The 24,889-nt window shown below is 42.5% G+C and overlaps 1 protein-coding gene across 10 annotated transcripts in view; it reads left to right on the top strand.

Moving 5' to 3' along the window:
- Positions 1-23,774, top strand: part of hemk1 (HemK methyltransferase family member 1) — a 109,910-nt gene extending 86,136 nt beyond the window's left edge. For 5 of the 10 annotated variants that reach the window (XM_041191894.1, XM_041191895.1, XM_041191900.1 and 2 more), the window contains 3 exons: positions 15,998-16,111; positions 18,283-18,437; positions 21,638-23,774. In XM_041191894.1, coding sequence (XP_041047828.1) covers positions 15,998-16,111; positions 18,283-18,412 — 244 coding nt within the window. In that variant the 3' untranslated portion in view covers positions 18,413-18,437; positions 21,638-23,774. Of the gene's footprint in view, positions 1-15,997; positions 16,112-18,282; positions 18,438-21,637 lie in introns of those variants that run through there. The other 5 variants (XM_041191897.1, XR_005943553.1, XR_005943555.1 and 2 more) reach the window with 5 other exon arrangements.
- Positions 23,775-24,889: the final 1,115 nt, after the last annotated feature.

The following is a 24,889-nucleotide window of genomic DNA, read 5'->3' as shown; positions in this document are numbered from 1 at the left end:
TGCAGAAAGAATGTTTCCCCTGTCTGGGTGTCTAGAACCAGGGGAATAAGGGGCAAGCCATTTAGGACTGAGATGAAGAGGAATTTCTTCACTGAGAGGGTAGTGAATCTTTGGAATCCTTCAGAGGACTGTGGAAGCTCAGTAATTGAACATGTTCAGGACAGAAATCGATAGATTTCTAAATACTGTTGACATCAAGGGATTATGGGGGTTGTGCAGCAAAGTGGTGTGGAGGTAGATGATCAGCATGATCTGGTTGAATGACAGAGCAGGCTCGAGGGGCTGAATGACCTACTCATGCTCCTATGTTCCTATAATGCCTTACATCTTCAGAACGTAAGAAGTGCTACATAGCCAGTGAATTACAGACAGTACTGTATTGGTGCTCATGAAAATACAGCAGCTAATTTGCATGCATACAGCAAACATAAGAAACAAGAGCAGGAGAAGGCCATTCAGCCCTTCGAGCTTGCTCTGCCATTATATGAGATCATGGATGATCTTCTACTTCAACACCATTTTCTTGCACTATTCCCATATCCCCTGATGTTTTTAATATGTAGAAATCTATCAATCTCAGTCTTGAACATACTCAAGGAGTGGTCTCACAAGGCTCTATATAATTGCAGTAAGACATCTTCACCCTATATTCAAATCCTCTTGTAATAAAGGTCAGCATACCATTTAACTTCTTAATTGCTTGCTGTACCTGCATGTCAGCTTTCAGTGACTAATAAACAAGGATATCTAAGTCCCTTTGAAGTTCAACACTTCCCTGCCTCTCACCATTTAAGAAATACTCTGTATTCCTGTTTTCCTACCAAAGTGTATAACCTCACATTTCTCCATATTGTTTTCCATCTGCAAATTTTTGCCCACTCGCTTAGTCTCTGGAAATCACCTTGAAGTGTTTTTGCACCCTCCTCATAACTCACACTTGCACCTAGCTTTGCGTCATCTGCAAACATGGAAATATTACATTTAATGCCTACATCCAAATCATTGATATTGATTGTGAAAAGGGGACCAAGCACTGATCGTTGTGGTACCCCACTTGTCAAAGCCTGCCATCGTGAAAATGACCCATTTATTCCTACTCTCTGTTTTCTATCCATTAACCAGTTCTCAATCCATGCCAGGATATTACCCCTAATCCCATGTGCTCTAATTTTGTTTACTGACCTCTGGTGTGGGTCATTATCAAAAGCTTTCGGAAAATCTAAATATACCACATCCATCAGTTCCCCCTTATCTATTGTGCTAGTTACATCCTCAAAAAACTCCAACAGGTTTGTTGGGAATGAGAGAAGAAAAGGCTGAGAGGACATCTGATAGATGTATTCAAAATCGTGAGAGTCTGGACAGATTAGATGGGCAGAAACAGTTCCCACTCGTGAAAGGATTGAGAATGAGAGCGCACAGATTTAAAGTAATTGGCAGAAAAAGCAAAAGCAATATGAGAAAAAACTTTTTCACGCACCGGGGTGGTTAAGGCCTGAAACCCTCTGCCTGAGAGTGTGATGGAGGCAGGTTCAATCAAGGCATTCAGAAGAGAATCAAATTGTCGTTTGGTACAGCACTTGAGTATTGCTGAAAAAATAGACATGTACTCATCAGGACACTTCACAAGAATACCAATATAAGGGGAAAACAACAATGTATACTGTATGGGAAGAGAGTGCTGATTGGTTGGCAAGTGGACTTTGATTGGGAGAGGCTTTGCCATGGAGAATGCACCAGTGATGGTGACTGACAGTTAACTGCCAAGCATCGTTAGAAATTTAAACCAGGCAGCTTGACCCCAATTGGTCAAGGCATTGCCCTAAGGAACGATTCAGCGAATGGCTGTCACTTATTTTGTTTAACTGAAACAAGTGCAATTTGTGTACATGTCCTTTCTGTCTGCAAAGAACTATATGTATTAATACATGTAGCTTCCAGTACATGCAAATGCACCACACTGCAAACCCAACTGACAATCTTAAATTAGTTGTTAGCACGCTGAGGATTATTTAAATGTTGTTCAATCACAGAATCACATCTAATGTTGGACACTGTGTTTTGCATTTGCAAGCACAGACTGGTTAGGTATGGTGTGACCCATGCCCATTGCGAACAGCAGCTGGGCCATGCTGACTGATATGATCTGCCAGTCTGGGACACGTGGCCTACATACCTAGCATCACACTGACACTAAAATTCATATACCACATTGCTCATTTGTGTGATAGGCATAGCGTCTTTTTAGCTTGACAACAGCATCCTGTTAGTAGCGAATATCTCTCGTGTTGCAACTGCATAGTAGCAGCGTGAAACAGCCAGCTTCACCTGTTGCTCAAATTTTAGAGCTACCTTGCCCTTCCAGGGCTTAAAGTGAGAGCTTTAGGCCTGTTCATGAGCAATTAAATTGTTATCTGAAAAGGGAGAATGTGCAAGATTACAGGGAGAAGGGAGGAGAATGGCACTAGGTGAATTGCTAATTTGGAGAGCCAGTGCAGACACGATTGACCGAATGGCCTCCTTCTGTGCTGTAACAATTGTGTGATTCTGAAGTTGGGTATGAACCCATAATTCTCTGACTGATAGGTCAGAGTGTGCTACCATTGAGTCAACTTTTGTGTTCAGCATAGCAGAACTATCCACTAGATAAGCCTCTTTCGGCTTAACGAGGTGTTTTTTTTTAATGCTTCTACACCCTCCTCATCATTTCTTACAAATGGCGAAGGTTGGATTATACTTACCCCAGAGCCAATAGCTAATGGCAGTACTTTTCTCACTGCCTTTTATGGGAGCTTGCTATGTGAAAATTGGCTGCTGCATTTCTTTATATCACAACGAATAACCACCTCCTGTGCTGTATGATTCTAGGTAAAACAGTCTGTTGACTTGTTATGTCCCCTTTTACACTATAGCAACAAAGTCAAGGCCTACCTCCCCATGGCAATGGTTAATCTGTTCATGATTTTTAAGAGGATTTATGTAATCTGTTTTTTAAAGCATTACCATGACGATAGGGGATTAAGGCTCTTGACTGAAGCTGTGTTAACAGTGGTGGATAATGACCATTAATTTATCCTTCCATTGGGTGGCGCTGGAGCCAACTGTAGGCTAAAGAGACAGAGAAAAAAGGCAGCAGTAGATTTTTTTTAATAATAGTTTATTTTGTTAGGAACAAAATAAACAGGAAAACTATGGATCCTGTAAGTCCTGAAATAAGAAGCTTGAAATAGGTCACAGCTTAACCAACGTGGAGAAGGGAAACTCCACTAAAATACTGAGGGCTAGACATTGGTCCAGCTGGAAAATTGGGATCAAATTGAGCAGCTTTGCATGTATATTCCCTGTGTCCTGAGCACGTGTGAGATATGTCTGACACCAGAGGAGCAAGATTTTCGGAGCCCCATGGAGATGGGAGCTGAGGCGGGTGAGCTTGTAATTTAGTGCCACCAGCTGGCATGCTGGTCTGCCGGGGCCACCCTGCTCCCAAGCCATTTCCCGAAAGACCAGGTCAGACGTGGAACGGCTGCCCACAAGTGATAGGTAACCAATTATGGTAGTTAATCTGGTGGCCTCTCAGGATGTTGGGGATGGGGGATGGGACGTTGTTGAGGTTGGTGACGCCGGGGCGCAGCCGAGTCAGCTGTGCGCCCGCCGACCTGTTCCTTCTAGGGAACACCCGCCCTCAACCACCCTCCATCTACACATAGCTATTCAGGCCACCGCGGCTGTGAGGCCATCCAGTGACCTCAGGGTGTCCAACTGTCCCGTATTTTACAGGATTGTCCCGTAGTTTTACCCTTTGTCCCATGTCCCTTACATCCTCTTCCCAGAACACCTTTTGTCCCATATTTCTAGAGAAGTTGGGTGTCACATCTTTGCCCCCACCAACCCCACTCTCATATATGTTCCAAACGTTCCTTATCGTTTCTCTTAGCTGTTAGTCACCTGAGTTGAGGGTCTCTCTCTCTCTCTCTCTCTCTCTCTTTCTCGCACCCCCTCGCCACCACTAATTGACCAGTTCAACCAAAATTAATGCCAGGTGTCTGCTTCTGACACAGTGAGGGGTCGAGACCTGCACTTCAGCCTGATGTCAGGGTTCCAACTCAAAGCAGAAAATCTTGCCCTACATTGATTTCGAATGATTTTCAGGCATCCCAGGTGGCTGCCTCAAACAGATATTAGGGGATGAATTTTCCCATCGGCAAGCAGGGGCGGAGCCCGCTCACCGACGCGGAATAGTGTCTGGCGGAACTCCCAACGTCATCTCGCGTCATTTGCATTTCCAGGTCAGCCGGGGCGCAGCCGGGTCAGCTGTGCACCCACCGATCTGTCAACGGCCTATTGCGGCCATTCAAAAAACAATTGAAGCAATTGAGTGGACCTGTGGTGGGCAGGTCAGGAGGGCTGGCAGCCACCTGAAAAAGCATGAAACCTCGTCCAGGGGCGAGATGTGGCTTCATGACTGAATTAAAAAATTAACAGTCACTTTTACTTAAAGTTTATGTCCATATCCCAACTCATGTGACGTTGTCACATGAGAGGACATGGATGGTAAATGAAATTTTCGACAGAATAGCTTTTTCACTTTGGGAACCAATCTCCCTGAGGCAGTACTTAGCCTCAGGGAGATTGGAGGTCATACACCTGAAGGAGCGCACTTCCGCATTTGGCATTCCCCCCCCCCGCCCCCCCCACCACACACACACACACACACACACACACACACACAAACCTGCCCGCCTGCACAGGAAGCACATAGCTCCCACCCACGAAAAATCCAATCGGAGGGCCGGCCTCCCGTTCCTGCACTTTGCCCCCAACAAGGGAAAAATGTTGCCCTGGAACTCTTGCACATATTAATAAGACACCTCACAGTCGTTGCAGGATCCCTCAGCAACATGAGTTAGCGCTGAGTAGAGTGGACGTTGAGTGTTTGTGGGATTGCAGCCACCACCAAAAAACAAGTATTTTTATTTACTTATCTTCCTATGGAGCCTTGAAGAGCAGGATCATTCCTGTGGCTACCCTGTGCCAGCCCACAGCTATTCCCCGTCCCACCCATTCTCCCACCCATGGGACCACAACTTCCCAGCCCCCAAACTTAGCTGATTGCTGCTGATGCCGTTCCAATTCGTGTTTAGCTACAATCCTATTTACAATTTATTTCCCCCTTCCACTTAACCTGGTTAAAGGTCCTTTTTATCTCTCTATAATTTGATGTCTTTTCTTTGATGAGCTATCCTTGACCTGTACATTTTCATCTTTTTTAACATTGAACCTAATCATTGTGTGGTCACTGTTTTGCTAAATCATCTCCTGTATTCGTGTCATCCTATTTGCTCTGTTGAGTTACCCAGAGTTAGGTCAGGTAGTGCTTGCTCCCATGTCGCAGCAGCCATTTTGGTTGGAAAAATATTCCGCTACACACACTACACTTCAAACATTTCCCTATCCTGAACCTCTTTTATATAATGAAAATCTCCTTGGAATTACACAAAAAAAAATAGCCAAAGTAACATAGCTACTGGAAATCCGAAAGAAACACAGGAAATGCTGGAAACAGTCAGCAAGTCAGGCATCATCTTTAAAGAAAGGAGAAATGTTGATGTTTCTCGTTCGCCAACATCAGTTCTGAAAAAAGTCAAACGTTATATCTTCCTCTGCACCTACTGAGTGTTTTGAGCATTTTCTGTTTTTGTTTCTCCTTTGATTATAACTATTATCAGTACCTGACTCTCTAATTTGACTTCAGATTTCCTCTTGAATTTCATTTGTTGGTCTACAATTTGCAGTAATTATAAATGGGAATAAGGATCAGGACAATTTTCTGCCTTGGCTAATTTAAAGGCATAAAGTAAAATGAGTAGAAAGCAGAGGCAGGCTCTATACAGTGATCTACCCTTGCTGCAAAATTCATGTAGGAATTTTGGCACTTTGAATTTAGGCTTGGGCAGGATGGAAAGTAAAAGATCAGCTCAGAGATTTTGTATGAAGTCCCAGGATTGGATTTTCCCCTTTAAGAGACCAGTAGGAACGTGACAGCTCAAGAAAAGTTGGCAACTAGTATGATCATATCTTTTCAGTCCCGGTGTGATTTCAGAACAGGGCAAAACACTGACAAGCCTTGCCATCCCCAACTTTATTGTTTTGCATTGTACATCTCACTGGCCCCCACCTCTCCCCAGCTCCCAGTTAAGAATCTGCTTAGTGACATGGGTACGGTGTTGTTAGAAATTGGCATATATTAAAAACATTGTTTTTTTACTGATATATGTAAATCCATATTTACATATAGATATATATCAGTACACATTAGAAGACAGATATGTAAAGGAGGAAGAGAGTGTTTAACACTCCAATTAAATAAATAAAAAAATACCACCAACCCTCGCCAACTGGAAATTAGCTTTTTAATTTTCAAGAACAGTCATTTTTAATAGTCCAGTTTTTACTAGGAAATCCATATTGATGTTTCACATCAAGTTCCACTTCTGAATACTCATTTATTTAAATAAACATTTGGTAAGGTACAGGATGTGCTGATTTTTATCATACTGAATATGCAGGGGATTGAGAATATATTCCTGAAATAGCTGCAATTATATATTTTTTGGATCTGTCTCTGGTACGTGCAGTATCGCTTGCCAAACAAAATTTCTCGAAAGCTTTATTGTTATTAGCCTTTCAGTTGAATGGCACTGACCATGATGGCCATTGAGCCTGGCCATCACTCCCGACAAAAGAAAGCAGGTTTCATGGCAGTAGCAAAGAGGAAAGTGGACAATAACTGCTTGCATTTATATAGTGGCTTTAATGTGGTAAACATCATAAGACGTTTTACAGCAGTGCTATCAAGCAAGATGTGACATCAAGCTACATAGGAGGAACTTAGGACTAAAGCTTTATCAGAAAGGCAGGTTTCAAGGAACGTCAAAGGATTTTTAAAAATTTGACACTGAGCCACATAAGAAAACATTAAGATGGATGGCCTGGTGAAAGGGGTATTTTACAGGAGGGAAGGCAGGTAGATAAGGCAGAGGGGTTTAGGTAATTCCAAAGCTTAGAGCCTAAGCAGCAGAAGGCGTGGGTGCCCAGGAAATCGGGAGTGCACAGGAGACCAGAGTTGGACTCTTACTTAAGGAATACCTCAAGTCTATCCATATAAAGAAAAGCAAAAAAAAAGTTGGCAACGGAACAGACAGATCCTGTTTTTGTAGTAACAATGTGAGATAATTTGCTAATTTCGTTCACAGTAATGCATAAAGCCATTTGAAGATAAAGTAGAGGATAAAGTTTTCTACAAAATGAGACGGTTTTACTCAGGCTTGTAATTCCGCTAACTCCCATCCACCCCCAGCCCCACAACAAAAATCCCAAATTCAGCTGTACAACTTCCAGGAGATTTCCCAACAGGAACCCAGGCACTTCTCGATGGAGGGTTTAGATATACAACATTTCTTAAGGGCCATTTGCAGAAGCCTGCATGCAGATCAGCCATTAACTCAGCTGGCGATAATCAATGCCCTATAAAGACCCAGAGGGACCAAGGAGAAGAAATACGCCTTTAAAAAAACTGACCCAAAAAATAGGAGATCAAAAGCCAATGAGCATTCTGCTTTTTACTTTGATTAAAGATTTTGAACTGAGACTTTGTACCTTTCTAGCCCTCTTCCACCCACTGTTCAATTTTTAAGAGCCAGCTGCTGGACTGAGGCAATAGGGATTGAGAGAATCTTGCTTCCCAATTGTTCCAGTTTTATAAACAATCTGATTGTAGATAGCATTGCTGAGACAAGTAGCAACGAGGCTCCAACTTCATTTAACAAAATACTTATTTGGCTGTAAAGCACTTTCAGACATCCTGAAATCAGGAAAGGGGCTATATAAATGCGAGATTGTTCTTTTACATTCTTTCCATCTTTCTTTCTTATCAAAATCAGCAGATTTGGCAATTCTACAGAAGACCAAATTCCGACCAAAACTGAATCTAACTTTCTGCCGTTCCACAAATTGGAGGTTATGAGAATGGAGGGGAAAGTTGGAGCATGATTCATGCTTGGGTTGCTTTACACATCTTTTAAATGTGACACCAGTGCTATTTGTGAAATGGACAAGTGCTAAGACCACAATGTTGCAACAAGACTATCATCTTACACTGTTTCAATTTTCCAGTGTCTATCTGCAAAGTCAACCATGCTGCGACCCCCAGGGAATTCTGATCCATTTCCCAGCGTTTTGAAGTGCATTGTGATTCTGCCTTTGGATACTTGAGTTTAGCAAAGGTAGCAGCAATTCTATCCATTTCTCTTGCTTGGCATCCAGAAGATCAGTGCAGCAAATGTACCTTGACACCATTGAGATTCGCTTTTGAGAGCAATGGAATGACCCCAACCTGTATATCAAATCGTACATCACAGAAGGAAGCCGTTCAGCCCATTGTGCCTGTGCCTGGTCTTTGAAAGAGCTGTTCAATTAGTCTCAGTCTTCTCGCTATCACCCCTGCAAAAGTTATTATTAAATCTGCTTCTACCACCCTTTCAGGCAGTCCCTTCCAGATCACAACTACTTACATAAAATAATTTCTTCTTTCCATTCCCTTTGGTGTCTTTGCTCAGAGCATTCAGCACTTAACAGCTCAATCAGTTAATTAAAGTCGCTTACTGGGCCCATTGGCAGTTCTTTCCAGATTCTCAGCCCCGTAGGAAATTAAAAATCTGGACAAGAGATGGGAACCAAATCATACAGCTGTATTTAATTTACAGACTAAAAGTTTACACCTTTGGCCAGTTGCAAGGATTCCGTTTGGGCTGACATTTTGGGTTTGAAAGCTGCCTAGAGGGCTGACCAGTTGCACTGAGGATCTTGACGTGCAAGTTTTATTTTCAGTCAAAACTTCCAAGCCTCAGTTCGTGCCAGGAACCCAAGGGGACCAGTTAAATCACTATAATCTTCTGTGGATTCAGCACATGCACAGCAGAGATACAGCACAAGGCTATGTAAGGTGCTGAAAATCTATAGACCTTAGAAGTGCTGCATGAGTCATGCAAGCAGCTATTGACAAAGATGAGGCATACTAAAAGTGCAACTGGTTGACAATGTGCAAATAACATTTATGTACTTCATTAATAGAGATGTGAGGTACAAAAGCAAGGAACCTATGACAAACCTTTAGACCTCAGCTGGATTATTGTGTCCAGCCCTGTGCGCAGCACTTTAGAAAGGATATCGAGACTTTGGAAAGACTGCAAAGGAGATTCATCCCATACCAGGGATGAGAAACTTCATCTATGTGGAGAGTCTAGAGAAGCTGAGATTATTTTCCTTAAAGGGAAGTTAAGGGGAAATTTAATAGAGGAGTTCAATACTGAAGGGTTTTGATAGCGTAATTGGGAGTGAAACTGTTTCCCCGGCAGGAGGATGAGTAACCAGAGAACGCAGTTAAGGTAATTGCAAAAAGAACCAGAAGTGAGATAAGCAGAATTTTTCTTACGCACGAAGTAGTTATGATCTAGAATGCACTGCTTGAAAGGAGCGATGGAATCTGAATCAATAGTAACTTTCAAAAGAAAATATTGGAGAAATAATTGAAAAGGAAACATCTCCAGGGCTTTGGAGAAAGAGCTGGAGTGGGACTAATTGTTTAGCTCTTTCAAAGGGCTGGCACAAAAATGACTGGCTAAATGGTTCTCTCTCTCTGATGTATCATTCTGTGATGCTATGAGAAGGTAAGGGGGCAATTTAATAGAAGTGCTCAAAACTATGAGGGGTTTCAACAGAGTAGATCAGGAGAAACCATTTCCACTGACAGGAGAGTCAGTAACCATAGAATGCAGACTTAAGCTAGCCGGCAAAGAACCAGAGGTGAGATGAGAAGAATTTACTTTTTAAACAGTAAGTTGTTATGATCTGGAATGCACTGCCTGAAAAGGTGATGGAAGCAGATTCAATAGTGGCTTTCAAAATGGAATTGGATATACAGTTGATGAGGAAGAATATGCAGGGTTAGGGGAAAGAATAGGGGAGTGGGATTAATGGTTGGTTCTTTAAATCAGCTGACACAGACACGATGGGCTGAATTACCTCCTTCTGTGCTATATTTGATTTTATGTTTTGTATTTAGTACCAGTCATGCTACCTCTAGATCATGGGGGATACATCACTGGTAAGCAGCAACATTCAGTCCCCTCTCCCTCTAGCCCACTGCTGGAACACTTCATGCAGGCACTACTTAGACTACACCTAGAATACTGTGAACAGTTTTGGTCCCCTTATCTAAGGAAAGATATACTGGCATTGGAGGCAGTCCAGAGAATGTTCACTAAGTTGATCCAGGGTTCCTATGAGGAGAGGTTGAATAGGTTGGGCCAGTTAGTGGGCTTGACAGGGTAGATGCTGAGAGGTTGTTTCCCCTTGTGGGACAGTCCAGGACCAGAGGGCATAATCTCAGAGTAAGAGGTCGCCCATTTAAGACAGAGATGAGGAGGACTTTTTTTCTCTGAGAAGGTAGTGAATCTGTGGAATTCTTTACCGCAGGGGGCTGTAGAAGCTGGGTTGTTAAGTATATTCAAAGCTGAGATAGACAAATTTTTAATCAGTAAGGGAATCAAGAGTTATGGGAGAAAGGCAAGAAAGTGGAGTTGAGGAATATCAGATCAGCCATGATCTCATTGAATGGCAGAGCAGACTCGATGGGCCGAATGGCCTACTTCTGCTCCTGCATCTTAAGGACTTACGGTCAATTTACCTCCCAACTTCTTCATCATTAGCTTGTTTTAAGAACAGCAAAGTACTTAATTAACAGCTTTATTTGTCTTGAACTTGTTCAAGGAAAGTCCCAGGTAATTCCTTAATTTTCCAGAGTCAGTTATAAATTGCTAAGATTTGGATGACCTATCCCTCCCAACCCCACCACCACCACACAGTTTTTCACAAACTTTCCATTTAACTACAAAGGCGACCTCACTGAGCCTTTGATTGCTGATATGTTTACCCAAAGACTTTCCCAGCAGCGGGCTTCGTTCTCCTTTTCAATAATGTGCCAGTATCAAATTTAAGAAAAAATAAAGTTAAACTGAACTGTCACGGGAATGAGGATCACTTAATTGTTTAGAAACTGGAGAGCACATTCTCAAATGGTACGTCTGGGAACATAAAGAGACAGGAAGTCAATAAAATCTTTTAACTGGTAAACTATTAAAAAGTTTTTATTTTAACAAAATCATGCAGGGTTGGAAATCAGGCAGTCCTCTATGAGTAAGTTTAAAGCTAACAGAATTACTTAGTATTTTTGAAAAAAGGTTTACGAATATTAGGATATGGGGCAGGGTTTGAAATTTTCACTTCACCCTCATCCCCATTGAGGTTATGTGTTGGGGGAGCATCAGGGAACATGGTATTATGAAAATTACAGTGCTGAACTTACTCAGTCCACCTGTTCTCATTTTGCTGGGAGTCTTGAGAATGGGGACCAGAGCTCACTGTCTGATTCAGCCCACTGCCACATTAACATATATAAGTTAAGACCCCATGATGTGCAAAGGTAGGTAGAGAGCCAATTAGGACCATAGGCATGTCCCTCTATTAGACAGGGACAATTGGTTATATAGCTTGAGAGGCATAATTCCATATCGAGCACAGGGCAGGCAAAGAGGCAGGTCCCAAGTCTACCTCAGCCAGAACAGGAATTGAACCTACGCTGTTGGCATTATTCTGAACCACATGCTAGCCATCCAGCCAACAGAGCTAACCAGCTCCTATATGTAAATGACCCTGCAGCAATTTTCAGATACCCAATGGGCACATTAGTACAGTAGGGTAGCCTAAACAGCGGCCCTTAAATTTAAAGCATGCGGCCAGAAAATAATCCACACTGGTGATTTTTCTGTGGCCAGGAAGAAAAATGTTAATGGCTCATTTCTGATAATTTCCTGCCCCCACGCTTTAAACGTCCAACTTGGCAGTGTGGAGTAGCCGTCAGATTTCCCTTCCCTGTGCCCCCCACCCAATTCCCTGCTCTCGCAACTCACGTTGGGGTGGCGGGGGGAGGGGGTGTGCATTGGGTGGATGGGTCCCCTCACCTCCGCATGCTGTTTGCTGCAAGTTAAAATCTATCGTGCTGTCTTAATATATAAAAATAAATGTGATTAGCTACCTCCACAGCCTAATGGATTAAGACAATTCTGCATCAATCATATGGATGAGGACAGGATTAGAATGTGTTGCACCTCACATTCGAATAGCTTTCTAACATTCAAGATTCCTGAAATGTAGAGCAAGCAGCCAGTTGAGCAGAGAATTGGAAAAACCAGACTCCACCAAGAGATTAAGCCTTAAGGAGAGAACTGTGAGGAGAAAAATATTAGATGCAAAATTTAATTTTGTTTATTGTTTAAAACTCATGGGTGTTTTGCTTGTTTTTGGACATATTTCTTTGTTTCTACTCTACTGTGCCAAATATTTCTTCTATAAGAACAAACCAAGCAGAAAATTTATTGACCTTCAGTTCTACTAACTGTCAAGTTACAGAGATTTCTATTTAGAACGAATAAATCATGCTTCCTAAACCTGTAGCTGTCCAAGGATTTATTAATGTACAATGCTGACCAACTTCAATGCCTAGTAATGTTGTGCTTGGATGAGGATTTCACAACATTTAAGCCTCTTTCTTTCTACAGTGCGAGTGAAAGCAACATCAAACTTTACTGCTGCGCAAAAGTTTCTCCTTGCTGTTAATGTGCACCAGTGCAACAAGCTGTCAATCCACTGAAGACCAGTCCATGACCTGTGATAGCTGGAGCCCAGAAATGAACTGCCAATATCTTAAATGCACAGCATAAATCATTGGGGAAATGGTTATTCTTGGATTTAGATTACAAATTCAAAGTATTAATGTTTGCATAAGGAAATCTTTAAAATGGAAAATGAGTTAATTCAGGTAATTGGAATTGCATGGCTGATAAGGACAGTGTTTGAAGCCAGTACACTCAGCATTATTCTTCTATCATTTTAGATTCCATGGAAAATAAATTGTTACAGGGAAACAGCAATCTAGGGAAATTTTTTTTATTTTGTTTCTGCTCCTCTTGAAGATTCTGATTCTTTATTGCGTAGAGTTCCAGAGGCACTGTCAGTCCTCCAGCACCTCATCCGAGCTGCCTATAACCTAAATAGCGGTGGAAGGCATTCAACCATGAGAGCATCGCTGTTGAGGCAGATTCTGTCCCCACCCCATATCCAGACATGCATGAGTGTCCAAAACAACTCCTTTTCCCTCCAGCCCAGCAGATCTGAAGCCGGTTATAGCATAGTTGACGTTCCAGCTGAGATCAGCTAACACAACACAGATTTGGGATTGAACTTGACATCTTTTGGTTTATGTGGCTCAGTAGCACACCAACCAGAAAATACTTCCACTGCCAAGTGCCATGCTCTTTGCAGTAATTCTTTTGAGTTTGTGTGCCTTGCACAAACCATGCCCTCTGTGACTGTGTTAATGGTGAATTATTCCTCTTCATTCTTCTGGATTTTTCCATGATGCTCAGTACCGTTGATCATGATACCATCCTTCCTTACTCACTCTTTCCCCATTGTCCAGCTCTGTGGAATTGCCCTTGCATGGTTCCTACCTATTCAAATGCAGCCAGTGGATCTCCAACATTGGCTTCTCCTCCCTCTCTCACACCATTAACTCCAGGATGTTCAACGGATCTATCCTTGGTCCCATCTGATTCCTTATCAGCAAGCTACCCCATAAAGAGATAATACGCAGGCAAAGAATCAACTTCCACATGTACAGAGATGGTACCCAACTCCATTTTCACCACTTGCTTCAACCTCCTCATTGGCTCCATACTGTCAGACTGCTTACCCTGCATGATATATAAATTCCACCAAATTTAAAATCAGAAAAATCAAAACCATCATCTTTGATTCTCAGCACATGGTGTAGTTCTGAACTGGACAGACATGAAGGTCTCAGGCTCGTTTCCCACTCCCTGCTGACCTGATTGATTTAAACTGCGCAGCTGTACAGGTACTGTGGGATCCTCAACCTCTTTGCACTATTAAAGAAAAAATCTGCATGAATTTCAGCTCCCAACTGCTATTCACTGACCCCTTTTTATAATATTATGTATTTAGGGTTGTTTGCCCTAATTTGTGACACAGCCCAACCACATTTAAATCAGAATTCTTTCATGTTGTTCCCCCTGATTTTCAATGGTTGCGGAGTGTATAAGTGAGGAAAATGGAATGCAGAACCTTCCATTGAATCTTAGTCATTCTACTCTCTATTCCTGCCCTGCATGTAAATGGCAACAGGTAAGTAGGGAGCTAATGTTAAATGGATCCCAACCAGATGGTGAAATACAAAACTAAATGCCAAACCTTCTCTTGATAATAGATTTATTTACAGAATGCAACGTTACTTATATCTGCCTACTACCCCCAGTGTCCCAGCAGTCTCTCTTTTTAAGTGCTCTGGGTACCTAATTAAACAATGCCCTTCACCTGTGTATCTTGACAGTATAATTAGCGCACTGTTGACAAATGCATCCTTGCATTTTGCTCTCAATCCACTCCTCTGCTCTGCCTCTCAACAGGGTGGTTCAGAAAACTTTGTCGGTAGGCGGTATGGATGCTGAGGCCAGCACATTGCATTCTTTGCTGCTTTGCACCCCTCTCCATAATGATTCTTTAAAGCAGCACTCTTATTTCAATGCTAGCCTCCATTAGGAAGTTGTTGGTCTACTACTTTAAGCTGCAGCATTGAGGGGACTGCTGGAGCTGCACAGAATTTTGCTTCCCCCTAATGACACGACCCCAAACTAGACTGGAGATACTTGTTGGGAGCTCACTCTGTGGATATATTTTATCCTGACTCAGGAAAATGGAACAACATTGGCATGGCATGTGGATGTATGATCTTGACCTGCTTCAGTTGACAACCCACCAGTTTGGGAAATCTTGCCCCTTCTCTCTGGAATTATACACAACGTGGCCACTTGGGGAGATATCAGAAGACCACACATCTCCATGCATTACACCCCAGCTCCCAGAAATAATTAAAAGTACAGAGGAGAAATGGCGAAATGAAAGTAATAAAGTAATTATTTAAGAAGGCTCCAATGGTGTGTACCCTTCCCCCAGAAATTTCAGAAAAACAGTGAATGATCCCATTACTGAGGCTATTTCCTAATAGCAGATCTAGGCTGACATTCCCACTGCAGTACAGAGTGAGCGCTGCACTGATAGAGCTAGAGAGCCACTTTCCGGATGAGGCATTAAATCAAAGTCCCATTTACCCTCTACACTGTGTCAAAAAGAGCACAGGGTTCTCCTTTGAGTTCTGAAGCTAATATGAAACCTTCAATCAAAATCACTAAAAGCGCGCAAAAGCAAAATTCTGCAGATGCTGGAAACCTGAAATAAAAACAAAAAATGCTGGAAATACTCAGCAGGCCAGGCAGCATCTGTGCAGAGAAATAGAATTAACATTTCAGGTCGAGATGGCCTTTCATCAGCTCAGGTTTCTGATGAAAAATCACCTGAACCTGATACATTAACTCTGTTTCTGTCCACAGATGCTGCCTGGCCTGCTAAATAATTGCAGCATTTTTTGTTTTTCTATTACTAAAAGCATATCTGGTTGTTATCTCATTGCTGCTGCTGTGCATAAATTGATTGCAGTGTTTCCTATATCATAACAGTGGCTATGCTTCAAAAGATTATCATTGGCTGTAAAGTGGTTTGGGACATCCTGAAGTCATGAAAGGCGCTATATAAATGAAAGTTTTTTTTCGCTCTTTTCCTGTGATCTGCTTTTCTGTTGGCAGATTTTTGTTACCTAAAGGTACTAAGGACTATGAGGTAAAGTTGGATATGTGGAGTTAGGTTGCTGATTAGCCATATTGTCACTGAATGGCAGAACAGGCCTGAGAGGCTAAATGGGCTCCTCCTGTTCCTATGTTCCTCTCAGCAAGCTTCTTCTTTACCCCAGCAAGGTTTTCCTCGAAGTGGATCCCAGACATCCAGAGATGATGCAAAATTGGCTTCAGGAACATGCCAGCCTGCGGCTCACCTACAGGGCTACCCACAAGGACATCTGCGGAAAGCAAGTATCAGCGTTTTTTTTAAATTAACATACATGAAAGTTAAAATCCACAGTGCAGTACATCACCAAGAGTATAAAGAGTCGGAGAGGTGAAGAGCCATTGAGCAGATGGCGCAAAGTTTAGGATTTAAAAGTATTTGTTTTGAAGGAGGAATATTTGTTATGATTTTAGTAGAGACCAATAACATTTTTTTATATTTTTTAGAATCCAGAAACCCAGGTGTTTACAAAAAGATTGAAGTTACAAAGTTCACGGTTTAAAACAAAAGAATTTTACTACACAAAAATAAAAGAACTTGAATATTAATAACTACACTTTGGGTGGAATCTTCCCAGATTTCACTAAGTACGGAAGCGGGCGGGTAAAACGACGTTTTACCTGTCAGCTGCAACGGTGGATTTTTCACGCCATGTCGTCCCAAACCTCCCGCATAACTTATGCATTCCTGGGAAACACGTCGTTTCCATGATGGACAGGTTCTCCTTCGCCCGCCACGTCATCACCCTGCCGCTTCATCACACCAAGCGCCATATTTAAAGTCCAGCCATGCGCCCACATCTCAGTGCTTCCAGACCACGACTACTAAGGGGAAGATGTCCAAGAAAGGCAAAAGGACTGCAGCCCCCAAGTTTAATGACACGTCACTTTGAATGCCATTTGGATGCCATGGAGGCCCGCCGTGATGCCCTCTGCCCCTGCTCTGGCTGCAGGACTGGCATTGGCATCACCAATCCAGCATGGCAGGCAGTGGTCAGCGCCAAAGCTGCACAGGAGCGGTTGGCCATCCAATGCAGATAGAGGATGAATGATCTCATCCGTGCAGCCAGGGTATGGCATCTCATCACCTTAAACTCACACACTCAAGCCCATCACACATGCGTTGGTGTCTCACTCACTACCAGCTCAAGGGACATCACCATCCATTCTCACACACATACTCTCACATGTCCATCTGGCCTCATCCCCTCTGGAGACTGCCTCCTCAACCCTCACCATCTTGAGGCCACTTGCACAGACCAACACGTGGCCCCACACACACCCTTGGATACCCTCCTTCCTCAGTATGGCTCTCGTCCTGCAGCCTCTTCCTTTGCCTGAGGCCAGTTCTCCCCCTTCTCCCCTAGCAAAATCCTGCCCTGCAACCATTGAATAGCCACACACATATGGCTGATCGGATAGGTAGAGACCTACCCGTGAGTCCCCCTAAAAGTGATGTGGTGCTGTCTGTGAAGCCTGGCATTGATGAGTGTGAGTGCTGACTGAAGCAAGGTAGGCAAACAAGCCCACCAGATGCTTGTCGCTATGTACAGTTATGAAACACATCGGCGTGTTTTCCCGCTGACGCGGACAGACGATCCGGAGTGCGGGGGGGAAACGAGTCCAGCGGGCTGGCCTTATAATGATATGCTCATGTATTACAATGAGGTTCCCAACGTTTAATGGTGGGAAATGCAGCCCGCCATCAATGGGCGGACGGACATAAACTGGCTTCACGCCATATTGTCTGTTCACACCACCAAACACACCTGATGCCGGCAGGCACAGAAAATCCAGTCTTTATCTTAAATAGTCAGTTATTTTAAAAGATATTAGAAGTGCACAGTCTAAGCCAAACTTCTCAACTCAAATTTCCTTTGAAACTTAAATTGCCCATTTGACTTACACCCCCAAAACCGAAGGCAGATGCCTATCAAAAATTAGAAGGTTAACGGCTTAGTCTGAGTACCGTTTCAAGCTTTTGTATGCAAATTGAGGTTTCTCAGGCCTTCCACTCGCTTCTGGCAAGGTGTCCCTTCAGACCTCCCATTCAACACCGGCGTGATAGCATTTTAAGCATACTCACCTCGGGTCAGAACTCTCCTGGTTCTAATGTTCTTTAACTCTGGAGTCTTGTATCTATAAACTCACTTTCTCTCTTTCTTCTCAGCTTGACTATCCCAGAAGTCAAACTCACTATTAGTAGCATCCTTCAGTTAATCAGGTTTTTAAAAACTCTGTTGGCCAGCCACACAGAATTTCAACTGAATCTTGCTTGAAAGAAAATTTTCCTCCAGCCAGCTTGTTCTAAACCAAACTGAAACTGCTTGGAACACAAGAACCACACTCAGACCTACTCACACCTACAATTAACTTCTACCTGACGCTTTCTTTCCTATTGTTTATCTCCTAGGCAGCTTGGTCACTTGATCAGTTACTGGAAGCAAGCTGCTTTTTTTTTTACAAGGAAATTTTCTTTCAGAGAAACCTTGTTCTTAAAGGGACCATCACCTCAACATAAGAGCACGTGGGCTATCACATAGAAAAGAAGAAATGAAGTGTGAAATGGTAAGTTTGGATAAGGAGAAAAAAGTACAAGTTAGGCTTTATGTTCGGCTAAAGGTGAAGAGCAGAGAAAGATGTGTAGTTTCCAGTTCACAAGACCTTGAAAGCAGTAATTCAAATGGATGACATCATACTGGGACACTGGCTTTTGTGCTGGGAGCTATAGAACATAAAAACATGGGTGTAAAAGTGAATCTGTGTAGAACTACAATAAGACCATAGTTGGAGTATTATGTACAGTTTTGGGTTCTACAATAGGGTAAGGTTGTTGAATCAATAGAGAGCATATATCATAGATTCACGAGGAAGCTGTTTGGTATGAAAGAATACAGCGATGAAGACTTTGAAAATTTGGGCTGACTTCATTAGAGGAAATTGGAGGAGGGTTTTAAACAGGCATTTAAAATTATAAAGTGACAGAGCAGGGTAGATCGAAACAAGCTGTTCTCAGTGACTGAGCGGCTGGAGCAATGGGGAACAGTTATAAGATTAAATGGAGTGATAGCAGGAGAAACGTTTTTAGCCAGAGGGTTGTGAGGCTGTGAGATTCACTCCCCCAGATTGAAGCAGAGAGCAGATCAACACTTAAGAATGAGTTAGATTGATGATTGAATGAAAAAGCGGATAAAGGGATGTGGGATCCAGTCAAGACTGGGAAAGAGCCTGCTGATTACAAAAGCAAAAATTGCTGGCATCGTGAAAAGTCTTTTTTTTAATCTGAAATATATTATCTATGGAGTGAAATCTGATCTGTGATAGCATGGAGAAGAGTCCATCTGTGCCTGTTTGTGTCTGAGATTTCCCTCATCAAAGACTCTTTATTTCCCCACGGGGAAGGAAAGGCACAAAGGAAGCCAGTGACTTTTGGATCGGTTTGGCCATCCAATAGCTGATATCAGAGCTATTTGTCAGAGGTCCCTGGAGGAAGACTGTTCATCCTCCCTTCTGTCGGAGTGGTGGTGTCACATACGCAAACTCAAGAAACAAGCTAATTACAAATAGCTTATAATACGCAGTTTCACTTCTCAAAAACCTTATCCAATAATTTGCATTGACGTGGATTCTCAGAATTGGGCTTTGACTTGCATTTCAATCAGCAAATGGTCCCAGTCCCAGCCTACAATTGCCATCTCCTGTTTGGATGCATTCTGCAAGTTTCATCACATGGCTTCCCACCTCCAACCACCCCATCTGGCTAAAAAGCCTCTTCTCCCCATCTCCAGTATCCTTATAACAACAACGACTTGTATTTCTATCAAACAAACAAAAGTCTTCAAAGGAAATGAAAACCACATCTAATTCCTTTAGTGCCCTAGGATTTTACCCCTGGGTGTTGCTCTCTGCAATGACCAGAAAGCTAATCTTTAATTCTTGGAACTCTAGGACAATTCTGGAAAGTTGTCAACTCTGTCTCACATGAAGGATTGGTGGGGAGTGAATTCAAGAGTGCATCAGGGAAAGACAAGGCAGGATTTTTACTTCTCCGGGCAGGCACGGTGGACGGGCGCAGGAGTGGCCACAAAACCCGCGATTGGGCCCCAACATCGATTTCACGCTGGCTGGCCAGTTAACGGCCAGCCAGCGCTGCTGGGATGGGGGCGGGAGGAGGGCAAGCACGGAAGTTCACACCTGCGCATGAGTGCACTCAATGAAAGCTCCCTGAAGCACAGAGTTGCCTCAGGGAGCTGGAGATTTTTAAAAAATCAAGAATAAAAAACTTAACAATGTTAAAGACATGTCCCCTTGTGTGACTCTGTCACATGAGCAGGGACGTTATAAATAAAATTTTTATTAAATTTTTAGTTGCTGTTGGAAACCTCATGCTGCACCTGGACGAGGTTTCTGGCCTTTCCGCCTGCCCACCAACCATAAGGCTGGACGGGCGGTGAAAAATTTCATTCAATTATAACTTTAATGGCCTGAATAGGCCTGTTAATTGTCAGCGGGCGCGCTGCCGGCTCCCGCTTGCGCCCGCCAACCAAATATCGCACAAGTGCACAATGATGTTGGGACGCTCACCCAACGTCATCGCACGTCATTTACGTTCAAGCAAGTGGGGCACGCGCCTGACTGCTCAGCGCAGATTTCTGCCCCATAGGAAATGCTTGTGTCCTATCAGCTTATGCAAACTCAGAATAGGATGGTACTGAAACCATGTGCCTGCTCCTTTCTTGGGCATTTCCCATTTTCTTCACCCCACCACTTATGGGCAAAGCTCCTGCAAAATGAACTTTGATGGACTAGGCAATGTGTCTGGTTGGCCAAAAAGGGTCTACCTCAGCAGCTTCTGGTTTTTCAGCTCTCAAGTGGCCAGCGTTCCATGGGGTGGGTCAAAAAAAATGCTTCAAAGACACTCTGCAGCTCTCCTTGAAGTGTAGCAGCATTGACCTTATTGACTGGACGGAGCTTGCTACCAATCATTCAAAATGGCGACAACTTGTCCATCAGGCTGCATCATACCGTGAATCACAAGGTCTTCATGATGACGCAAGAACAGTGACAGAGAAAGAAAGGAAAGGACGCAAATCTTGCATTCCAGACCCCAGCACCTCATGAGATGTCCTGCTTCGTGTGTCCAAAGATCTGGGGTCGAGAATCGGCCTGTTCAGTCACATGAAGACCCATGGCAGAAACTCATGACCCTAAGTAGACATCATCCTCAAACCAAGGGACAGCCAGTGATGGTGGCCATGCCATCAACACCCAATGCTCTAAGCTCTGGAATTCCTAAACCTCTCCAACTCTCCATCTCTCCATCTCCTTTGAAATGCTCCTTAAAACTTACCCCTGTCACCGAACTTTTGGTCATCTGTTCTTACGTTGTTCAGTGTCAATTTTCATTGGGTTGCACTCCTGTGAATCATCATTGGAAGTTTCCCTACTTAAAAGGAGCTGTATAAATGCAAGTTGTTGAACGTTAGTGCATTTAGGGTGGTAGAGGAGGACCTGAAGAGTGGGATTATTTAAAACTATGTCTCAAATCTGCTTAACAACATCAGAACACATGAAAAATGAACAGTGGCTCAAATTAATGAAACAAAAACAGAAAATGCTGGATTAACTCAGCAGGTCTGACAGCATCTGTGGAGAGAGAAACAGAGTTGACGATTCAAGTCCATATGACTCTTCTTTAGAATTAATGGTGCTTATGATCCGTTGATAGATTGATTTTAAATGCCTACATTTATTTGTTCCCATTACAGGCCACGTTTCTGTGTACTCCAGAGAAGTTGAACAATTGAAGGACCAACCCCTCACCCTTCTTACCTATATTTAATAGAAGATGTAAAATTGTGTCTGCAGAAATTGTGTCTTAGCAGCACACTATGTTTGCAGCTTAGAAGGCAGAGTTTTGCATTGCATCTGTTACAATAAGCAACCTCACAATGAGATCTCCAATGTACGCTGCAGCAAATGTCACAATTTCTTCAGGCAATGGATTCCAATCGGATGCTGTAACTTCAGTGGAAAAGTGGCAGGGAGCCTATTTATGCGTCTATCCAGGATTTGCGCCAAAGTGGCAGCAGCCAATCGAGATCCCTGTGGAATTTCCCATGTTAGTCTTATCAGCTTTATTTTCAATTCACAAAATTATACAGTACAGAAGTGAGCCCATCGTACTTGCGCTGACTCTGAAGATCTGTCCAATTTTGTCCCACTCGCTGCTTTCTCCCCATAATCCTGTAAATTTGTCATCTTCAAGTACATGTGCAGTTGTCTTTTGAAAGTTCCTATGGAATCTGATTCCACCCTCCGCACCCCCCACCCTTTTCATATAGTGCATTCCAGAATATAACAGTCCTCTGTATGAAATGATTTCTCCTCATTTCCTTTCTAGTTCTTTGACTAATTATTTTAAACTTAGACCTCTGGTTTTCGACCCATTTACCAAAAGGAAACAGTTTCTCCCTACTTGCTCTTTTGAACTCTTTGTAATTTTGATCCCATCCAATTGTTCTCCCCTGAACCTTCTCACCTCTAAGGAGAACGATTCCATAATATCCCCTCCAGGTAACCAAAGTCCCTCACCTCTAATATCATTCCAATAAACTTCTCTGTTCCCTCTTCAAAGCCTTGACATGTTTCCTGAAGTGTATAGTACTCAGAATTACACACAATACATCACAATTGCACCCAGCACTAGTAATTATCCTAAGGAAAGTTTTGTTTTATTTTTTTAAAATCTTTTAAAATAATGCCAGCCCCCCCCCCCCCCCCCCAGCCTTTAATATACTTTACTGGGCTTGCGCCGCATGTCCTAATCAATCCCACTGTAATCGATAGAGCTATTCCGGGCACTCCTTGTTAGATGCCAGTCTTTCTCAGTTGATAGCAATACCTTGCTGAATCAAAAAGTTGTAGTTTAAGACACCTGCCAGGATCTGAATAAATCACTGAGGTGACAGCATTGCCCTTCAGAAGCAATGTTAAACCTAGATTTTCCCAATTTAGGGGTGGCACTAAAGATCCATTGATACCCAATGACATGAGTTGAGGTAGAAGACCCTGAATGGCGGAGGAGGCTCAAGTGGTCAGATGGCCTATCCCTGCTCTTCTTTCTTATGTCCTTACAACACTTTTCAGGATGAACAAAAAGTTCGCCCCAGTGTCACCAAAGCTAATTGCTTTACTGCTGCTCACTGTGTGCAAATTGGCTGCAACATTTGCCTAAACAAGTCACTGCATTTTAAACAAAAAAGGCAGTTCACATGAACTGCTATGAGTCATTTTGCAAGAGACATGGTAAAGCACTATATTATAAACATTTATTTCTTTAATCACTAGAGCAGACTACAAGCTAAGCCACACAGCTCTCAAATCAGATAAAAAAAACCTGAAAAAATTATATGTATATGTGTGTTTTTTTATATAAACATAATTTTTAAGTAGATCTTGGGGGAACTATGCTACATAAAAAAGTACTTCATTAAATCTGTGCAATCGTGTGACAGAAACTTAAACACTGCAAGGATAATGGTTTGATAAATATATTTTTTACTAGCAGAGACTGCAAAACATATGCAGTCCAATTGCTACCTTTATTTCAACAATACTTTATTTCAACAGTATTTCTTTATATACAGGATTTTGAGTTATTATTTCATCAAAGACTTTAGCAGAATCAAAATTTCTCACTCTGAAAAAAGCTACATAAAGCTGTCCATGTCTAAAAACAGGCCTAAGAATATAAATGTAAATTATGCCAAGAGTCTTGCCTTGTGACTCGTTTATAGTCATAGAATATGAACGTTGAATTGGGAATGGTTTGCTTCTGAGGAAGGTTCACAATGATGGATGCAATGTTATTGCAAGAGGAATAAACACTCTTTTTCCTTGAAATCTTCCTGTTATAATTTCAGGATCTATCATCAAAGAAAAAGGCCTTCTAACTACGAATCTTGGCCATGACAAAGTCCTTGTTTAGGCTTCAAGTTGTGTCACAACATTATAATTGTTTCTTTCTTGAGTCTAAGTTGTGTGATGGCATGCCTGTTGTAGGTTGGATTATTTAGAAACTCTGGAATGCATAGACTGTTAACATCCTCAGCTATAGAATCAATGCTGATGTATTTTTTTAATTCACCTAACAGCTTTTCTAAAACTTTGTCATTCAAATCTAGTGAATCCTCATTTCTAGCATGGAGAATGGCTTAACTAATTCCATCATTATCATCCACCCCTCCCATACCATCCTGATCCCAAGCAGTTCCACCTTCTCATGCCATCTCTCCCATCATCCCCATCCCTCCCTCAAATGATACCCCACCCCTCATGGAAACAATCTCTCCAGTCACAGCGACTTTGCTGTTAGGTGTTGCATTTGCATGCAGCAGGCACCATCCACCAACCCACCGATAGATGTGCCCTTTAACCTAACCAATCAAAACATTCCAGTCAAACAAAAACTGATTTATTATTTTGGATTACAGATGCAACTTTTTGAGGAAGTCATGCCCGTGGTATGCTTTCGATAAAGGAAGCTTCAAAGCTGCACATGAGCTAGCCTTGCAAAGTAATTCAGATGAATTTCCTAATTTGCTGCTGTTTGGTTCCCTATTTTAAGCTCAGGTTAGTCACTTATGGTTCATTGCATCAGAATCCACATGGCTTAGTGAGTAACATGTCACACAATGTGCTAAGTGAGCTACAAAGTCTGGAAAAATTTCCAGTTTGGTCCCTGTACTTTTCAAAGTTGGTTCATCTCATTAGACACAGCAGTATAGCCTGAGGTAGAAATTCATCGAGTGATAGCTCTGAACTGGCAGTACACACCTGACTGTGAAATCCACCAAGTCAGAATCAATATCAGGCTGTCCACCGCCCTTTTCACGATATCACCCAGGTCAGATTTCTACCCCTTAGTCTCAAAGTGCCTGTGCTAACAAGGGACTCCTTTTTTGAAATGAAAAGGCTGTATGGTCAGGCAAGTTTATCAAAGTAATGCATTGGCTGTA

Source organism: Carcharodon carcharias, chromosome 7 (genome assembly GCF_017639515.1).
Source record: "Carcharodon carcharias isolate sCarCar2 chromosome 7, sCarCar2.pri, whole genome shotgun sequence".
Classification (NCBI taxonomy): Eukaryota; Metazoa; Chordata; class Chondrichthyes; order Lamniformes; family Lamnidae; genus Carcharodon; species Carcharodon carcharias.
This window is presented reverse-complemented; position numbering and strand designations above follow the sequence as displayed.